The following is a 19,027-nucleotide window of genomic DNA, read 5'->3' on the forward strand; positions in this document are numbered from 1 at the left end:
TCACTATCAAACGTTTATGAGCACATATTTACAAACTTGTTAATAAATATGTAAAGGTTACGAAATAACCGTCCAGTTGGTGATTACCTATCACACTGTATTTGATCCGGTATTACAAAGTAAGAAAAGCTCCTTAGAAATTTATAAGATAAACGCTCATAATCATAATTATAAGCAACTAAGTTCCCGTTTTACTTCGCCGTAGATTTAGACTTCCTAATTATTATTGGAACTTAGAAGAAAAACGTTTTTTTGCGTTATGTGACAACATTAGAACAGTACTAAATGTCATTAACAAAGCTTTGAAACAATCGTCACCTAGTTCTCATGAAGGTGCATTTCCCACGCAGTGCACCACCTGGCACTCCGGAGACGAGAGTTGAAGAATGGCTGAAATAAGACATTACCTTTATTGATCAAATGATATAAACAATCACTCACATTTTTCTCATACATTAAACTTAACTGTATTCGCATATTTATCCCATGATCGCACCCTATATTATTCTGTCAACGCGTTGGAAGTCAGACAGAACTGAGAAATACACTTAGCAAGCCAAATGAAACGCAGACGAGACTTTTACGGGTAAGGGACATGGTATAAGTTTCTTAATTTGTACAATATATCAATCAACGTTCGTGGACCGTAAGCACATAGTTATTAGAACTTTGTTATTTATAGGTCAGTTTCAAGATAAGAGATCAGAGCCAATATGAATGGATGCATCGAGATACGCCTCCGACGAGCAATGACGTCATTCCTAATTCTGTGCACCACATCAGAGAGACCGTCCATGACAAATGTGATTTTCTTTGTTGATGTCACCCTTCTTAGGTTACGTTCATTAACCGTTTGGTGCATATTTAATTCTTCATCATGTTAAGTGTGGATTCCGCTAGAGCTCCGTGAAGCTGGTGTTTCACAGTTTCTACAAAACTTTGTTTTTACAAAGATGAAAGTAAATAGGTGTACTGAGTATTTTGTGGTATTTTGCCACTCCAATGTTACATACTTAAAAGATCGAAAAGAAATATTTCAAGGGTCAAAAAGTATTAAAACAGTATTATGTTCACGAGCAAGTTTTAAATGGGATGACAAACAAAGAATGATTATTATCACCGGTCCTGAACTTTGAGCCCAGAGCGATTTCTGCAAGACATCTCACTAATAGATGTTTATATAGTCAAGCCAAGCTTGGATTATATTGCATCAAGTCGAAGCTGGTATTAGACCGTAATATCTATCAACATTTATGGTTTGAGCTCAATTAGAACAACTGAGACTTTTCGTGTCCGCTAAGACCAAGTTACTATAACGATAACCAATATTAAACTAGATATTGTCCAACGCCTGGATTCTCGCGACCGAATGAGGGCTAAGAGACAGGCGAAATATCGCTAGATGGTGTTAGTATCGTGAGGTTTTTGACGTTATGGTCTTGCTTGCGATTGGATAATAATGAAATGAGCCAATTGCAAGCAAGACCGTAACGTCAAAAAAAACTCATTATACAAACGCCATCTAGCGATATTTCGCCTGTCTCCTATCTCTTAGTACCCTCATCCTATAGGTACCGTGTAACAGAAAGAAGTGATGAAAACAATTTCGATTCAGAGTGCGTTGGACAATAGGGCCTCAGTTGTCAAGATTTGACGGCTGATTTGATCATATTTTATGATTTGACGATGGTTATAGTCATAGTCACTTGCTGCAACGAGGCTGCAACCAGCGGCGGCCTTACCCATTGCGAGGCTCCGGGCGGCAGTTCTTTGCGAGGTCCTTTGTCCTTTGTGAAAAAAAATGATGCGAAAATATAGTTAATTTATTATTTTTTAATTTGCAAGAGCGAGGCCCCGGGCGATTGCCCTGTTCGCCACCCCCTAAGGCCGCCGCTGGCTGCAACTCACACTAACTTATGAATGAAATCGATAAACATAGTGATCAATCGATCTGGATTATCCTTTATTATTTACTAGCCTTTTCGTGTTGCTTCGCTCGCGTAAACTAAAATTATGTTTGGCAGTTGAATTGGAATTGAGGCATTTTACTTTTTAGTTTTTGTTGTGTGAAGAAGACACGTGAAAACATTCATGTCACTAGTCTTAGCGAATGAGATACGATATCCATGGCTAGAATTAGTGGGGCAACATTGTATTCTGGTCAAAAAAAGACAAAATGCGGTATCCAAACAATACTAATACAACTAACAATACAACTACATTCGACAGTAAGTGATTTTATATTTACTGGCAAAATGGATGGGTAAATAAATAAAAAAATAACTGACTAAGATAAGTAAGAAGGTTATTGGGTCATAGCAAGAGAGCAGCTTGTGGATGCGTGTGCGCTCAAACCCGAGCCCACGACACGGAATAAGCAACAGCATTCCCGGCAAGTGCAGCGACATATGATATTTGTGTTATACATTTTTACGAGCCGCGACAAGTGTTTGCATAGTCAGTTGGAATTTTGTGTGCCGTGCGTTCTTTCTTCATATTGTTTGTCGTTCAACTTGGCGCTTACTTGGGTTGGAACTTCGCATAAAATACATTTGAAACAAAAGTTAGCCTCTTTTATACTACTTGCTCTTGCCCGCGACTTCGTCCGCGTAGAGATAAAATTTATGGTCAATTCCCGTTCTCTATCCTGTGAGATATTCCGTTTGGAAGGGATGTTTATCCCTTCTTACTGCATCTCTTTAATGCTAAGAGACGATATCTACCCAGTGCCAAGTCTCTGTACTTATTTAATATTTAGCTATACTTAGTAGTTATGTCAGTTAATTACCACAGTTAGTGGTGGTATTTTGTTGCTAAACTCTATGACTTAACGCACGAGAATTTAGAAGAATCCTGAAAGTAGTTTCAGTTGTTGCGTGCCAAATTTCAAGAATCGAGTAATCATAGTCACTTTGAATAAAATCTCGTAAATCTCGTTTATTTCTTATCTCGCGGCAACTTTAAAAAACCCTTACTAAAATCCTTATTCCTTGTCTACATAATAAAGGCAGCCTCAGTGCAAAATTATAGCCTTCTAGGATCAAGGGTTTGGGCTGGGAGTTGGTGACTCAGTCAGATAGTCAGTGAGTGAGAGAGTAAGTCAGTTAATCAGCCAGGACTTTTCTTTTTAATTACTACATATAGGAAGAGATCCCCTTATAGGTTAAGTTCGCCTTTATACATCGGTTTGCCAATGTTAAACTGTTATTTTTATGCGTTTTATACACAATAAAGTGTTATACAATACAATACTTTTCAGGAAAAAGTAATCTAGGTGATTGATCGAATCAGGGTAAAGCAAAAATAGCTGAGCAGAAGAATCCAACCAGTAAGTGAGGGACAATTTGACCGTGGGAGCCGCGCTGGTGGCGCGCCCTAATGGATGTTCCAAGTCACATTATTGCTCTCGTATTATTGTTATAACTTTTTGCACTCCAGTCCCACTGACAATGACACTAACCGCATTGCATAATACCCCGCGTGACGTTACCGTATCTCTCTTTGTTGCAGTTTTTATGCTGATATAGTTTTGTTAAATATTTTGTCATCTGCAAACCTTTCATTACATATTGCATTATATTGAGTCATTATTGTGTAACACTACTGTAGATAATTAGGTCACGTTAATTAGTTTAGCTAGGCAATTTTATTTTGTTCCTAGATTTGAGAACGATCCACATCTCTACTTGATTGTTAGTTAGTTTTCCTACTAATATGTATGGATAGTATAGGTATATCTAATCGGCCAAGGTGGTCAAAATAATATTGAGCTCGTGTATTCGATGCAACTCTTCTATTTGATCGCTATGAGGGCTTCGTGTCAAGCTTGTTGACACTAGTGTTGTCACGTGAGCTCTGCTTGACAGAATTGACCTTTGTGTCACATTTGTGATTGGTTGAATAACTACATGAGCCAATCGCACGCAAAACTGTAATAGCCTGGTCATTCTACAGTTTTTTTGAAAATAATTAGATATAAGGCAATTTCTTTTGTACACGGCTTTTACGTTTAATTTTAAGATTTAATGTTGATTTTACTTAGAGCGAAAACGTTAGGTGGGTGACTGATAACGTCAAACGGACCTCACGATACTAACGCCATCTAGCGATAATTCAAAGCATTCAAAGCGAAAAATACATCTTATTATCCTGTGTTCTGTTATTTTCATGTGTTTTTATGTACAACAAAGAGTTTTACAATAACTATATCGTCTGTCAAGCAACTCTAATTCTGATCTTCAGGTTCAGTTAGTTACATTCTAGCTGTAGGTATTCAGTGTCCAAGACAGCGGCATAGAGTGCCGGCCTGGTGCCAGTCTGCGCCGCGGTCTAGGATGTTCTAGCTGCGGAAGGAATGTGACTTCGCCAACTCTCACACTCCCCGGGATGAGTCGAAACTTTTTATACAGGCGCGATTCCTGGAAGTATGGTTCCAACGGTCGGAGGCTGGCGCTCGCCGGCCATTGTCGAGCGCGGCTAGTTTTGATCTTATTGTTAATGGGACGCCAGGTTTTTTCAACGGCGTTCGGAAAAAAGGTATCATCGGACCCCAGCGGAAACGTTACGGACTCTTATGAAGTAAAATGGATATATACGTTCTACGAAGGAGGTGTTATTTTAATCGTAGGTCGGCTTTGTTGTTCAGGAATGTGGATGGCCTGTCATATTTAATGGGCAGTTTCTCAGTCGTTATATGAACCATGAGATGTACACGTCGTGAATATTTATCAGATATCTTATCTGCTGACGAAATAAAAAATATAATATTGCCTTATACATTATCTACAAAAAATACAAACATTGGAACATATAACCTCCTCCTTTTTTTGAAGTCGGTTAAAAAGGACGCAGACATAACTAAAAGAAACAAACTGCCACCTTTAAGGAGATTAAACAGAATATATCCTAATTTATTGTGTTATTAAGAAAGTTTTTCACCCTTTTTTTGCAATTATTGTTTATTTATCAATGAGAATTTTCACAGCAAAATTATTGTTCTTAAACTGATAGAAAACAAAACTGTCTACCTACCATTTAAAAGGGGCATAGTGAACGTTTACCTTGAGTCGATCTCACATCTTTGTGTAGGTAGGTATGTACATACATACAAAAGTTCGAGGATATATTGTATGAACCACACACGAAGGGCCAAAGAAAACAAGAAAGGCAGAGCATTTATCTGCAAAGTAGAATATCCACTGGATGTCTAATTTATTTACATTACACGATAAAAAATATTTTTCATCATTTTATATTATTAAATTGTGGAAAATGTATGATTATTCGGTGTAAAAAATTATGTAGAGCTAAGTTTGAATGATTAACTATGTACTTTGATCATAATTTTAACCGAATAGATTTTGCAAGTACAAAAGTTTCTCGCAAATGTCACATAAGAATAATTTACAAGAAGAAATTACGAGAAATGTTAGTTTAAGAAATTTTAAAAGAAAACTAAAATGCGTAAAGAGGCCGCAAATTGTGCGGTTGTAAGTCGTTTTTTTCCTAAATCCCCCCAGGGCCACGTTTCCCATTTCGTTCTCTGCCGCAGCCGAAGCATAATGAGTGGTTGTTAAAATTATGAATGGAACATCTACCGCCCGATCAACTGTGTGCGTGCCTTAGCCCTTTCTGTACAAGCGTACACGCAAGGACGATGCGCCTGTGTGCGGCGGTGCCGTGTGTGAGAATGTTTACAAGACTGAGGACTGGAGACTTCTGTTATTCTTAAAATATCTTAGTGCTGTATTTAGAATTTTTAGTAACACAGAAATAAAACATGGATGACGCGTGGAAAGAAAGATCTTGTTTTGTCTATGAAAAGTTTTTTTTTATATTTAGCGTGGTAAGTCGTTTGACCTATGGCCTCTGAAGCAGAGGATTGTGGGTTCAAAGCCCGGGTAGCACCTCTTTTTTCGAAATTCATGTGCGAAATTACATTTGAAATTTACCACGAGCTTACGGTGAAGGAAAACATCATGATGAAGCCTGCAAAAACCTGCGAAGAAATTCAATGGTGTGTGTGAAGTTCCCAATCCGTACTGGGCCCGCGTGAGAACTACGGTCCAAGCCATCATTCTGAGATGAGGCTGGGATGATGATGATGATGAAGTCGTAAGGGTGTTATAAGGCCTTGCAAGTGTGTGTTTATATAACAAAAATGTTGGATCAATTGCATGCGAGGCGCCCCCCCAATAAATTTACTCGTATTTATTATCTGATTAATAAGGCTATAAGCTGGAATTCATTTCAACTTGACGTTTTAATAATTTTATCCACGGGACTTGACCGAAGAAATTCGAATGTGGTTTTGTCTTGAGACACCGCAAGTAAAAATATTCAGTAATTATATCCCTTAAAGTACCTACCGTAAGGTCGAGTTACTTTGGCCCTGAATTAAAACTTTGGTTATTGGAATAACACGGTACAGCTTTATCATTGCATTGCAATTATGACACATTGCCGTATGATTAGATTTAGCTGACCGCTCACTTTTGTTGAAATGAAATGAAATATATTTATTTGCGTAACATTATGTCATAATAGGCGGTGATAAGTTTAAATTTCAATTAAGTATCAATAATGTCAATTACCTTATAGAAGTAGGCATGCAAAAATGTTCTTAGTATAAATAAAGCTACAAGTAGAATAATGTTCACATTTCGATGTCATTAACAATTAAGTAGCTAGAATTATATATGTATTGAATATTTATTGTTTTTCATAATTTAAGTACTCACTAACACTATAAAAATTGTTTGAAAGCAAGAATTTTAAGATAGCCACTTTAAAGTTTTTAGGCGGAAACTCTAGTAAATTAGTTGGGAGTTTATTATAAATTTTTACTGCCATCCCACTGACATTGTAGCGGTAGAAGGCAAGATTGCTTTTAATTGTCCGCAATTTATTAAGCCGCGTGCTTCTTGCGTTGGGATTCATGTGCGATATAGTGGTAAAGTAGTGACTATTTGCTTTAACAAAGATATATAATTCAGCGATATAAATACATGGTAGTGGAAGAATGTTAAGTTTTTTAAACATAGGCCTGCATGATTCCCTATTTCCAATGCCAGTTAAAGCTCTTATACACTTTTTTTGAGCTTCGAATGCTCTTACAATTTCTCCTCTCTGTTTTTTTAGATCAGATAGTTACGTGGTTTTATGCTTGTCATACGGGCAGTAAATAAGGAATTAGGAACGAGATTGTGTTAGTAGTCCAAAGTCGAAGACTGAGGGCTTTCTGGGTCGAGCTTCGTAACTCCCATACCGCTCGTGAAACATAATAAAATGTTTTCATTCCGTTTGTTATTAAACAGGAAAAGCTGTATGGACTCTGATTCCACTGCATTTCCAATGCCAATACAGATGACAAAAACTAACGCCGCGGCGCCGCGCCGCGGTAGTATTGCAAGTTGCAAACAGCCATGTATGACGGATGTAAAATAAAATAAATAAACAATTAAAAATATAAATATGCATACTAAAAAACAAGAAATAATACGAGGTAAAAATATATAAATTCAATATTGAAAGAAAAAACAAGTTTAATGGTGATAAAAAATTGTATAAGTAAACTAAATTCATAGCAAAAGTTTTAATTCGAGTTTAACTTGAACTTATACTAATTATGCTATAATAATGTGGTGCAACAAATTTAAGAAAAAACCGGCCAAGTGCGAGTCGGACTCGCGCACGAAGGGTTCCGTACCATTATCTATACAACATTAGACATTAGCAAAAAACGGCCAAAAATCAAGTTTGTTGTATGGGGGTCCCTTAAATATTTATTTTATATTGATTTAATTATTTATTTTTAAGTGATTATACAACTAAAGATTCTGTGAATATTTGAAACGTCTACCTGTTGCCATTATTAATATCAAGCAAAAAACGTCAAAACACACATGTTTTGTTGTATGGGAAGCCCTCCTTAAATATTTATTTTATTCTGTTTTTAGTATTTGTCGTTATAGTGGCCACAGTAATACATAATCTGAAATATGTGTTATGGCGTTGTTAACGCGCAAGTGTGTTTCAGTAACAGGTAGTTGGAGTTGGTGCTATTGTAGTGTCGTATGGTCTGTTTGACAACTTTGACGTTTGTGATTGGTTAAATAACACAATGAGATGTGATGTGATGATGAATCGCAAACAAGACGGTAACATTACACGAACCTCACGATACTAATGCCATCTAGCAATATTTAATTTAGCCTGTCATGAAACCTTCATTGAATAATAAACATACCGGGAAATTGCAACGAAACTGAACTGTGACATATTCCGTTTCTATGTGAACTAAGCTTTACATCTAGGTACTTATATAGTTGTCACTGATATTTTTAAATGGTTTTCTAAATAAAACAATATGCTGGCTTCAAAAGCCTAAAAAAATATAAAACGGATCTGAAAAAAATTTGAAAATTGATAAAAAAATTGTCCTAACCCCGCGGAAATCGTTACCGCGATTTACTCGTACCTAAAGTTTGACACTATTGCAATAACCTTTCCATTGCGGAAGAAAAGGTTTCAGTTGGACCTCCTCTTCTTAGGTAAATAAGTTTCTAATTAGATTGTTCAAGTCCATCGGCCATTTTTGATGTCAATTTGTCCACCGGATAGTAACAAGTTGGGATCATTAAAACTAGTACTTTGTCGGTCTGTTTTATTTTAACTAGAGATGACCAGAATCCTTTTTCTCCAAAAGTCCTATTTTCTGTTTCTTTATACCTACATCAACCCTTATAAAACAGCAGCGGCAAAAGTTGCGTCGCACAATCGGAAGACATATCCACCACAGCGATTCTAAGAAACAGCAGTCTCATATTATGCGAAAGTATTTTCATCGAAACAAGTATAGTCGATTATCGTGTTTCGCAGTCGAGCGGTGAAATCCGCCCATTACGCGGGCTCGAGTGGGCAAGGCGGTGGTCGCACGCACTCGCCCAAAAAACATCCCGACACGTAACATAATATTTCCCAAGCAGCCTTTTATTTATTAGTCGGGCACCGAGGCCCGGCGCCGCGACAACTCAACTTCCCAGAACCAGAGCCGTTACGTTCATGAAAAAACACTATTTATGTCGATGAAAAAATCGGGATTCGGTCGTATTTGTCTGAAGCCGAGCTATGCGGTTTTTGTTCGTACCCGATTTGCAGGAATCCGCAGGTACCGCCTAGCGCGTGGAAAAATATTAATTCGACGGGAAGGTGGGTGTGGCTGGAACTGTTAGCAAACTGAAGCTTGTAATCAGGCGCGAACCCCCTTTAATTGGTCTCTATCATCTTAAAAATGCACAAAAAACAATGTAGGAAAGAAAGGTAGAAATATATATGTATTAAAAACCTTCTAAAGTATTTAAACGGTATAATGTTGCGTATATTTTAAACCGAATTGAAATCTTGATATTTCGAGTTCTTTTCATGTCTTATCTCGAGAATATGAAACACCTGAAAAAGACACAAAAGGCCGAAATATCTTTTCACAGTCAAAGTTTAATTTGATCAAAGGGCCGGGCAGTGAAGTTTGAGCTCATATCATTAGATTTTTTTCGATGTTTCTTATAATGTGGGAAAAAATCCATTTACCCAAAGCACCTCCCTGCCGGCAGGTAGTAAACAAAGCCGTGATAACAAGGAATGCGTTTGTATTTTTTACGGAACATGACAAATCATTTTATTCTATGCATCCCCTATCTACGATTTACAATAGGTTTAGCGGCTTCTTCCAATCAATTTACTCAGTAAAGGTCAGAGCAGGTATCATATTAGATGGAACGTGGAGATGACGGCTGATGCTTGTGGGGTAAAGTTACTGTTGCTTTTAAATTGGCTGAAAAGAAGAACAAACATGGGAATGCAATATAGCCGTCAGATTAGTATTGAATACCGCATTGTTAAGCATGATCTCATTTATTGACTTGTATTCTTTATAACAAAAAAAACGAAATTAATAGAAATAATGATTAGTGGGTCCACTGAATAACGTAAGAAGGGAAAGGTGAATTTGATAATTTCGTAAAATTAAATCATTATTTTTTAGTAATTAGTTATTTGGTAGGTACCTGTATCATATACTGATGTTACGTGAACTTTTGCGATTACATAATTATTAAACAGAAATCACATTATTTACATTAGGTAAATAGGATTTTAAAAACTGCATAGTGATTAAAAAACCGGCCAAGAGCGTGTCCGACAAGCCCGATCGCCCGAAATAGAGTTCCGTAGCCATTACGAAAAAAATAAGTAATATTTTTCTAAGGATTTCGTATTTCGTACGGAATATTCCAAGTTTAGGTATATTTTATACCTTAGGCTGCTATTTACTCTTAAACTACTAATAATTCTCAAGAAAACTTAACCGTTATAACTTTCCTTGTTTTGTCGGCATAGTTTACATATATATATTCATGCAAAATTACAGCTTTCTAGCATTGATAGTCCCTGAGCAAAGCCGCGGACGGACGGACAGACAGACAGACATGGCGAAACTATAAGGGTTCCGTTTTTGCCATTTTGGCTATGGAACCCTAAAACACGAAAGTAGCAGGTTCAATTGTTACTGCAGTGCGTCAACCTTACAGGTTGCATTCACCTGTACAAAAAGAGATAGAACTAAATAGAAAGCGCCACAAAAACGCATCGTGAATGCACTTGACACCGTAGTGAATGGTACAAAGCCTTAGAGCGAAGCTATAGTGGGCCCGTCAGCCGCTTACGAACCAATTGTCACCGTCTCGCTGTAATCTGTGTTGGTTCCGCACGAAACTGATTTTTTATTGATCACCTTTCTCACGAAGATATATCTATACATATATAAAAAAATTTAACCGACTGCAAAAAACCAAGAAAATAATTTTCTACCAGTCTGAAGTCGGTGCCTCAGCACTAGCCAGCAGGAGTGAGTCATCGGAATGCCTGCCAAATCAGGTCAGCTTGACAGTAACTGATTTCCAACTAGGCAACGGACCCATAGTCGTCTACCTCAATATTGGGCTTCAATCACTCCTACTGGCTCGTGCTGAGGCACCGACCGACTTCAGACTGGCAGAAAATTATTTTCATGTTTTTTTTGTAGTCGGTTAATTTTTTTGTTATAAAATTATTTTTTTCACGTTTTTTAGTGTAAATAATCTAAGATACAATAGTTTAATGTCAACTGCTCGTCACCTTTTACGAAAGATTGCTTTTTCCGATGCTGAGACGTTCATTATTGAAGAATCCTGGTGCTTTACCACCCATTCCATTTCGCCATATGCATTACAAGAAGCATAAATTGCTTAAATGTGTTACAGTAATTGAAATTCAACCCGTGAAATACTTGTTATTGAGAAGTAACTCCGATTGTCAACTGTGGTCTTCATCATGGCGTCCCTACAATATTTGAATAGTTCCCTCGATTTCCTTAAGATCCAATCATCAGATGGTGCTTATGGGACCTAATTGAACGCATTCCTAGACGAACGCAAAAAAAAAATCAAATCGGTTCATAAATGACGGAGTTCTGAGGTAATCCTTTTTTGAAGTCGGTTAAAAAGAGTAACGTGACTTTCTGACAGGCAACGCACAGCACAGTCTAAACTAGCTACTAGGTCTAGAGACTTGAAAATTCGCAATTCGTTGAGGATTTACAATGTGTAGTTTTCGATTTCCGTTAAAATCGAGGCAATATTATATAGGTCAGCTCAACTCTTACTAGTTAAAAGATAATAAAGCATTGAGATAATTGATTCTTTGATAAATTAATTAATTGACAAAAGGTATTTTTTATGTATGTTATGACGCTTTTTTTAAGTCTATATCGGAAGTGTTTTTGATTCATACATATTTAGCAACGGAAGTTTAAAAATGAGTTTTTTTTTATATGTTAGACACGTCAATCGTTTGTGAATTATACAATTAGTGTGAACTTATACATTATTATTATGATCTCACGAGAAAGTTATTCATCGATATTATTTCTATCATTGTCAATGAACTTGGCCATCTGCCGAAGTTAACGGAAATTTAGATAACACGGTGTATAGAGTTACAATAAAAGCATTCGTTGAAATTTCCACGGGAAAGAGAGCCGTCTTTTGTAGGGTTCCGTACCCGAAGGGTAACAAACGGAGCCCTATTACAGTTGCTTCGTTGTCCCTATGCGTCTGTCACAGGGTTGTGTCTCGATAACTAAAGTAAATAGACAGCTGAAATTTACACACAATTTGTATTTCTATCGCTGCTACAACAACAAATAATAAAAATTAAATTAAATCAAATATTAAGGGGGTCCCCATACAAGAAACGTTTTATTTTAGTTCTATCTCCATAAAGTTAGAGCATACTATAGAAATCATAAACTCGGAGTAATAACAGATAAACTACATTATCTTATCAGCAGCTGTATTCTATAAACTTAAACAGGAAGTCAATATGGTGGTACCTATAGAGTATTATTGCCTCTGATTGTACGGAAGCTCTCGGTGTGCGAGCTCGACTCGCACTTGAACGGTTTTGTATTCCCACGGGGCAAACCCTCCCACAATAAGCTAGCTTCCGAGTAACACGGAGTGGGATACGTAAGAGATTCTATTTACAACCGCACCATTTTGAATTTGCATTGTAATTTCCGAATTATATAGCGGAAATTGTCCTCCTTTAGTGATGGACAGTCTTTACGTTTTTTTTGTTGCTAAGAAAGGAACTGCAGTAGCCATTAAAGCCTTCCGCATGCCACTGGCGCCCGTTTCAGGAAGAAAGAAACGCAATAGCCCGACTCGGCGCAATCGGAACGAAACGAAGGTCGTGCTCAATCGTTACTTCACTGCAGCACGATGGTATGTGTGACTCTATATAGCAACTAGCACAATGAGTGCTCAAGACCTGAGGGGACGGAAAATAGTAATTGTATAACATGAGACATAAAACGAGCCATTTTTCCGAGACGTCCATATAGGGTTCCGAGCCGGTACGAAAAGGGTGGATAATATTCGAGAGGAAAATGCTTTTCAATTCGAAGGCGAGGTATATTTAAATAGCAAAGTTGATAACAACTATGTACCTTTTATTTTTTAATTATTATAATACCCGTAATTAGAATGTTAATAGGATGCGATTTTACTTGAAATTTGTTACAGTAAAGATTTTATAACAAAATAAATTTGTTTTTAAATCGTTCAAAAATACCAAGTAGTTAATGAATCGATACGCATTCAAAGTTCGATAAATATTGAGTCCCGCCAACGCCACGTGACAGCGTGTGAGAATTTTCCAACGCCCGTTTCCGCCATGGGCGGCGCCTCCGCGATATAGGTAAGATTCTGTAAGTCGGCATAAACACACCCACGCCGGCATGGGTTAACTCTATAGGGCTATGAGCACCGCCCGGCACGCACGCTCGCAGTCTCTGGCGAATTATCGCGTCGCGTCGCGATTTTTGACTTTACTGATTTTATTTATTCGTAGCTTGATTGATTTATAGTTTTACTTAAAAAAAAAAATATTAAAAAATACTGTAGAAACTTTTTTTTGTCTTGTTCATAATTGGTGTAAGTTGGTCTTAAACGCTAGATTTATTTTATGATACTAGAGCATTTTAAGTCATTTTATGTCGTCCTAATTAGCACAAACACGAACTTAACGCATGAGAAGTGAAAATATTTATTTGCTTAAGTCAGTTCCCCCATAGCTTGACTAATGTAATGTGGAAAGCTAAAAAAGCCTGAAAGAAACATTGCGTTGTAGTGTAGTATGTCTGGTGTGAAAAAGGGCAAAACTGGAACGTACAAAGATGAGGATAAAAATGTGTACCTTACAGACAGAGAGTACATCTCTGTAACACTTAAACAGCTGAACCGATTTAGACGAAATTTGATATGGAGATACTTTTGAGACTGTGGAAGGAGGTAGATTAGCTTTTATCCTGTTAAATTGCACAATTCTCGTGGATAGCGATAAACGAACTCTTCGCAGACATAGTCACGAGCAACAGCTAGTAAACTAAAGGAAAAACGCAAGCAAAGCAAAAAATAATGTACAATCAGAAACAGATCATCCAAACGTTGAACATCGCTTAACTAAAATAAAGATTTCATTAACACATGACAAGTGCTTATATGATGCAATAACAACCGATTTGGGTGTCTCCTGCGTTACAAACGTTTGGCGTTACTCGTACTTTCAACAAGATATTTCACGGTTTAGTAACTTAAGTAGCTACATTAACACGTACACATTATTAATTACAGAAAAAACATGTACTTACAAAATCTGCAATTGTTTGAAAAATGTCGCCAGATTAGTGTCGTTATGTCTACTGTTAAATTATTAGTTACTATGCAGCGTATGCCCAATATGGTATTATTCGTACGGACGCAACTGTAGACAAAAGTTAATTACGGGCATTGTTATGTCATCATCATCATCATCTCAGCCGTAGGACGTCCACTGTTGGACATAGGTCTCCGATAGACCTCCAGTTGCTTCAGCTGCATTGTTAGTACCCAGTGGCAAATAGTTGTTGAATAACCATAAATCATAAGATATAGCGAAATGTGTATCGTGTTACCAAACGCATGAGGATGAGAGTAAACATGTGTGGTTGATAAATTGTCTTTCCTTCATCATTCCAGCCTAAAGTACCTTGGCGACCCAGCTCCGCTCGGGCTAAAACTCGGTTACCACGATTTCCCAGAGATAAGACCAAGCTAGATCGATTTGTCATCCCCGAAAACCCCTACATACCAAATTTCATCGAAATCGTTGGAGCCGTTTCCGAGATCCCCGAAATATATATACATATATATATACAAAAATTGCTTATTTAAAGGATTAGATACGTCCCACTACTGGGCACAGGCCTCCTCGTAGAATGAGAGGGCTAAGTACACCATAAACGAAAAGTCAATTTTTACAGCTGTGCAAGTATTTTTCTTCCGTCTGTCTATTTAGCATTATGAGATAACCTTATTTTTCCGAGGCACACAAACTAATGACCACGGTATACCAGTGTGCCGCGGCGTGTGCGGAATACCACGGCTTCACCTCCCCTCTTTCGACTTTTACCTTGACACGGGTTAAACCTGCCATGCAGCTCAGGTAGAATAGTGGTAGTTCTGCCAACCCTGCTACAAAAGTAGTTAGCATCAAAAGTAGCGGACCACTTTTTTACTCTGTCGCATTGACACATTGACAAAATTGCATGGCGTTTAGTACGTGGCTGTAAAACAACAAAGTACGATAAAGTGTACAGCAACTTTTGATGCTGACTGTACTGGCGGGTGCATGTGGGTGCAACCTGAGCTCCACGCCAATGGGGTTAAACTAACCCTTGTTATACAGGCAAAACGGACTCATGATCAGATCAGCGCATTAGGAGGGGGGCGGGGGGCGACCGGGGCGGCGCCAGCCAAACTTAATTAGAATACCTATCTTTATCGATGTAAAGGAAAACTAGACAGAGAGAGCGTATGAACTTTTACCCGCGGCTTCGCTCGCGCAGATTTAGTGTGTAGTTTAAAACTTTTTTTAATCCCACAAGACAGGAACCATGCATTATTTCGGAATAAAAGGTAGCCTATATGATAATCTAGGCTATATATTACCTGTACAATGCCAAATTTTATTCAAATCCGTTCAGTAGTTTTTGCGTGAAAAAGTAACAAATATCCATCCATCCATACAAACTTTCGCGTTTAAAATATTAGTGGGATTAGTGCGATGGGATCTAGTAGGAGTGAGTAAGAATATGAGTATTCTATGTGTAACAAACACGACCTGTCATTTTGTCGCTTGTATCTAAAAGGACGCCTAAGGCGTGACTCGCCCGGGGCGCCGGGCGTCTAGATGGCTAAAGCCGGCCGAGTATGGACATAACAGCCTGGATACTGAAATGATGTTCATGATTCAAATACGGGATGGGAAATAACTGTTAATAGTATGCAAAGGTAAAACATTTAAAATCTTTTTTAAAACAAACAGAAACAATTTATCGCTATAAAAATTTAGCACCAATTCAGTCATATCATAAGTCAATAACAGGTTGTTACATATACATTCAAATAGGTATTATATTAAGTTCTGCTATAAAGATCAATGAGCGTATGATTTTATTTATAACTAGCCGTTACCCGCGTCTTCGTCCGCGCAGAATTCGTTTATAATTAACTGTGCAATTTTGCGGGATAAAACTATATGTATACCGAATTTCATCTAAATCGGATCAGTGGTTTAGACGTGATGAAGTAACAAACAAAGAAACAAACAGACTTACAAACTCACATTTATAATATTAGTGAGATTAGTCCCTGGGTGACCAAGCTCAGCTCGGTGTTTATCAAAGTAGTTTAGCTATCCTGCAATAGGTGATGTCTCTACCGGTAGTCCAATTATTCGATAAAAGTTGACACCAACAAATATTATATTTAGACGTAAATAATAAATTTTCCTACTGTTAGAGGCTGTTTCACCATCCATTGATTAGCGTTAACCGACGGTTAAATGTGATGCCGTCTCCGTCTATTCGAACAAAACAAATAGAGACGGCATCACACCTAACCGCCAGTTAACACTAATCAATGGATGGTGAAACAGCCCCTTAATCTACAGAAAAAACTAGGAGTCCAATGGTAAAAATTAGTACCTACTTAGAAATTATGACCTACTATATATATAAAAAAACCTTTCGTGTTATTTACACCATTTATAACTCAAGAACGGCTGGACCAATTTTTATGACTTTTGTGTTTTTGGATTTATCTTCGCCAGGAATAGGATATAATTATTGAAAACATTGGAAAATTGACGAAAAAAATAAAAACATTTCCCCATACAAAATGTTCAAGGGTTTCGTAACCGTCAGTTATACACCACATCCCCACAAACTTATAATAAATTAGTTATTTGATATTTGCCTCGAAAAATATTCACTTAAAATAATTGATACGGCAAAACAACGCTGGTTTGGAAACGCATTTGGACCCGCTAGATGGCGCTGTTGTTTGTATGTTATCATGATATGAATGTAGTTTTTTTTCGGGCATGGGTAACACTATAAATGCGAAAGTTTGTAAGTCTGTTTGTTTGTTACCTCATCACGTCTAAACCGCTGAAACGATTTAGATGAAATTCGTTTGAATTCTAGGGAAGGACATAGGTAGGATAGTTTTTATTCCAGAAATGAAATTCCTGTCACAATCCGCCTGACCCCTCCCCCCTCGAAATTCGTGACGTAATTAATGGATGACCCCAATATATTGATATCCCTCGACATCAATAGGCCTCAGTGTTCCGTAATCATATCCCCAGTTAGTTTTTGTGGAATTTGAAATTGAAAATTGGCATCAAAGACTAATCGTCATATTCATGAGTTTCAGAGTTGAGTCTCTGTGTATCTGTTTTCTGTATCGTTACTATTTCTGGTGTACAATAAAGAGTCATTGTATTGTATTTTATTGTTTCATGAGTCATGACTGACTTTCGGAGTCCCCGTGAGGTCGGAGGCCATGGTACAGGCCACGTGTGCCTTTATCAGGAAAGAAAGAAAAGTGTAATATATGAGATTGATTTGGAATTAATTGAAACATAGGGATTTGACAAGATTCAAATTACTAGGTACTCTGGCATCTTAATAACTGTGTAACTTTAACTAAAAAGAAACAATAGTGCCTTTTAAAATAATTCATAGTGAATTAGCAAATATATTTTATTCATTGTACTTAATCACTGTGACACTATTTAATTGCAAATACATTATAAAATATGATAAACTCACTGCGAGTCACTGTCACTGCCCGAGTAGTTTGCCAGCAGAGTGAGTCCTGAGGCAGGAGCCGCCACCACCGTCTCACTAGACTTTGCACTAACACTTTCATTAGTTACTTCAGGTGTACTAGTCACTGTACTTTTTGATACATCCATCCCTTTGCTTGTTACTTCACATGTATTAGTTACTGTATTCTTTGATACTTCTGACTTTTTGCTTTTCACTAGATTTGCCAGCGCTGACTTCTTACTTAATACCCCAATGCTTCTGTTCCAAGTCTCATTCTTTTTAGTGTCTGGTTTAGGGGGTATTACTTCTATTCTAGAAGTTTTTGCTGGAGGTTCAACATCTTCCTCAACTTCTTCGATTATCTCCTCAGCAACCACTTTTTGTGAAGAAGTCCCACCAAACTTTATGGACCTGAAATTAGAATAAAAACTATTTTAGCAACATACCAGTCTTATTAGCTGAAGCGACGACGGAGTAAAGATAACAGATGAATAACTGAAATGGCTTGAGACATAGCTTAATTTCCGAAGTAAATCATTTTATTAAGCTTTTGAGAAAACATGAAAGAAATAAAGAAAATACATTTATTTAACGCCATAAAAACAAACATAGAACAAATTGCATAGGTGCTAGCTACTAAAAAGCCTTGAGTAGCTGAACGATCGATGCTGCTACCGCTAGACGCTTACGAAGGCATGCTGTGACGATACCAACGCGAGATCACACTGGCGCGATGCGCTGCTATGCGATGGCGCTGCACCCATGCAACGAGATAAACGGCTGGGTCATTATTTGAGCGTCCGTATGATTTTCGTAGCCACTTTTTTGTTGATATGGTAGAAGATTCTGTTACTGTTTCCAAGTTATATAGTAAGAGTACAGGACGTCCAAAAAATAATAAAAAGGTCATCAAATTCTACAGCACATTCATAAAATAAATTTAAATGCTTGAATAATGACCTCACTAAAGTTCTGTTTCTAGAAGGTTCTGGAAGATGACCGGAAGACGAAGATTAAGCAGGTCTCCCACTAGGTGAACTGGCGACACCGTGAGAGTTCCGGGGAACCAGTAGATGCAAGTGGCGAGTTGTCATTCATTGTGGCATTTTAAGGGGAAGTCCTTTATTCAGCAGTGATGATTAAAGTTTCAGCCTTACTTGATAAAGTCGTCGTCCTCCTGTTCTTCCCGCTTCCGGCGCGCTCAGCCGTCTCGGGTTGATACTGCTGCAACATGCCCTCGTAGTCGACGGCTCGCTGGCGGCGATTCAGCTC

The 19,027-nt window shown here is 37.7% G+C and overlaps 1 protein-coding gene across 1 annotated transcript in view; it reads right to left on the bottom strand.

Annotated features, from left to right (window-relative positions):
• Positions 1–299: 299 nt before the first annotated feature.
• Positions 300–19,027, bottom strand: part of LOC141445427 (uncharacterized) — a 29,637-nt gene continuing 10,909 nt past the window's right edge. The window contains exons 3-5 of the mRNA XM_074111271.1: positions 18,913–18,955; positions 17,756–18,166; positions 300–390 (exon numbers count right to left, since the gene is read on the bottom strand). Coding sequence (XP_073967372.1) covers positions 315–390; positions 17,756–18,166; positions 18,913–18,955 — 530 coding nt within the window. The 3' untranslated portion in view covers positions 300–314. The remainder of the gene's footprint in view (positions 391–17,755; positions 18,167–18,912; positions 18,956–19,027) is intronic.

The sequence above is a fragment of the Choristoneura fumiferana genome, chromosome 2 (genome assembly GCF_025370935.1).
Source record: "Choristoneura fumiferana chromosome 2, NRCan_CFum_1, whole genome shotgun sequence".
Classification (NCBI taxonomy): Eukaryota; Metazoa; Arthropoda; class Insecta; order Lepidoptera; family Tortricidae; genus Choristoneura; species Choristoneura fumiferana.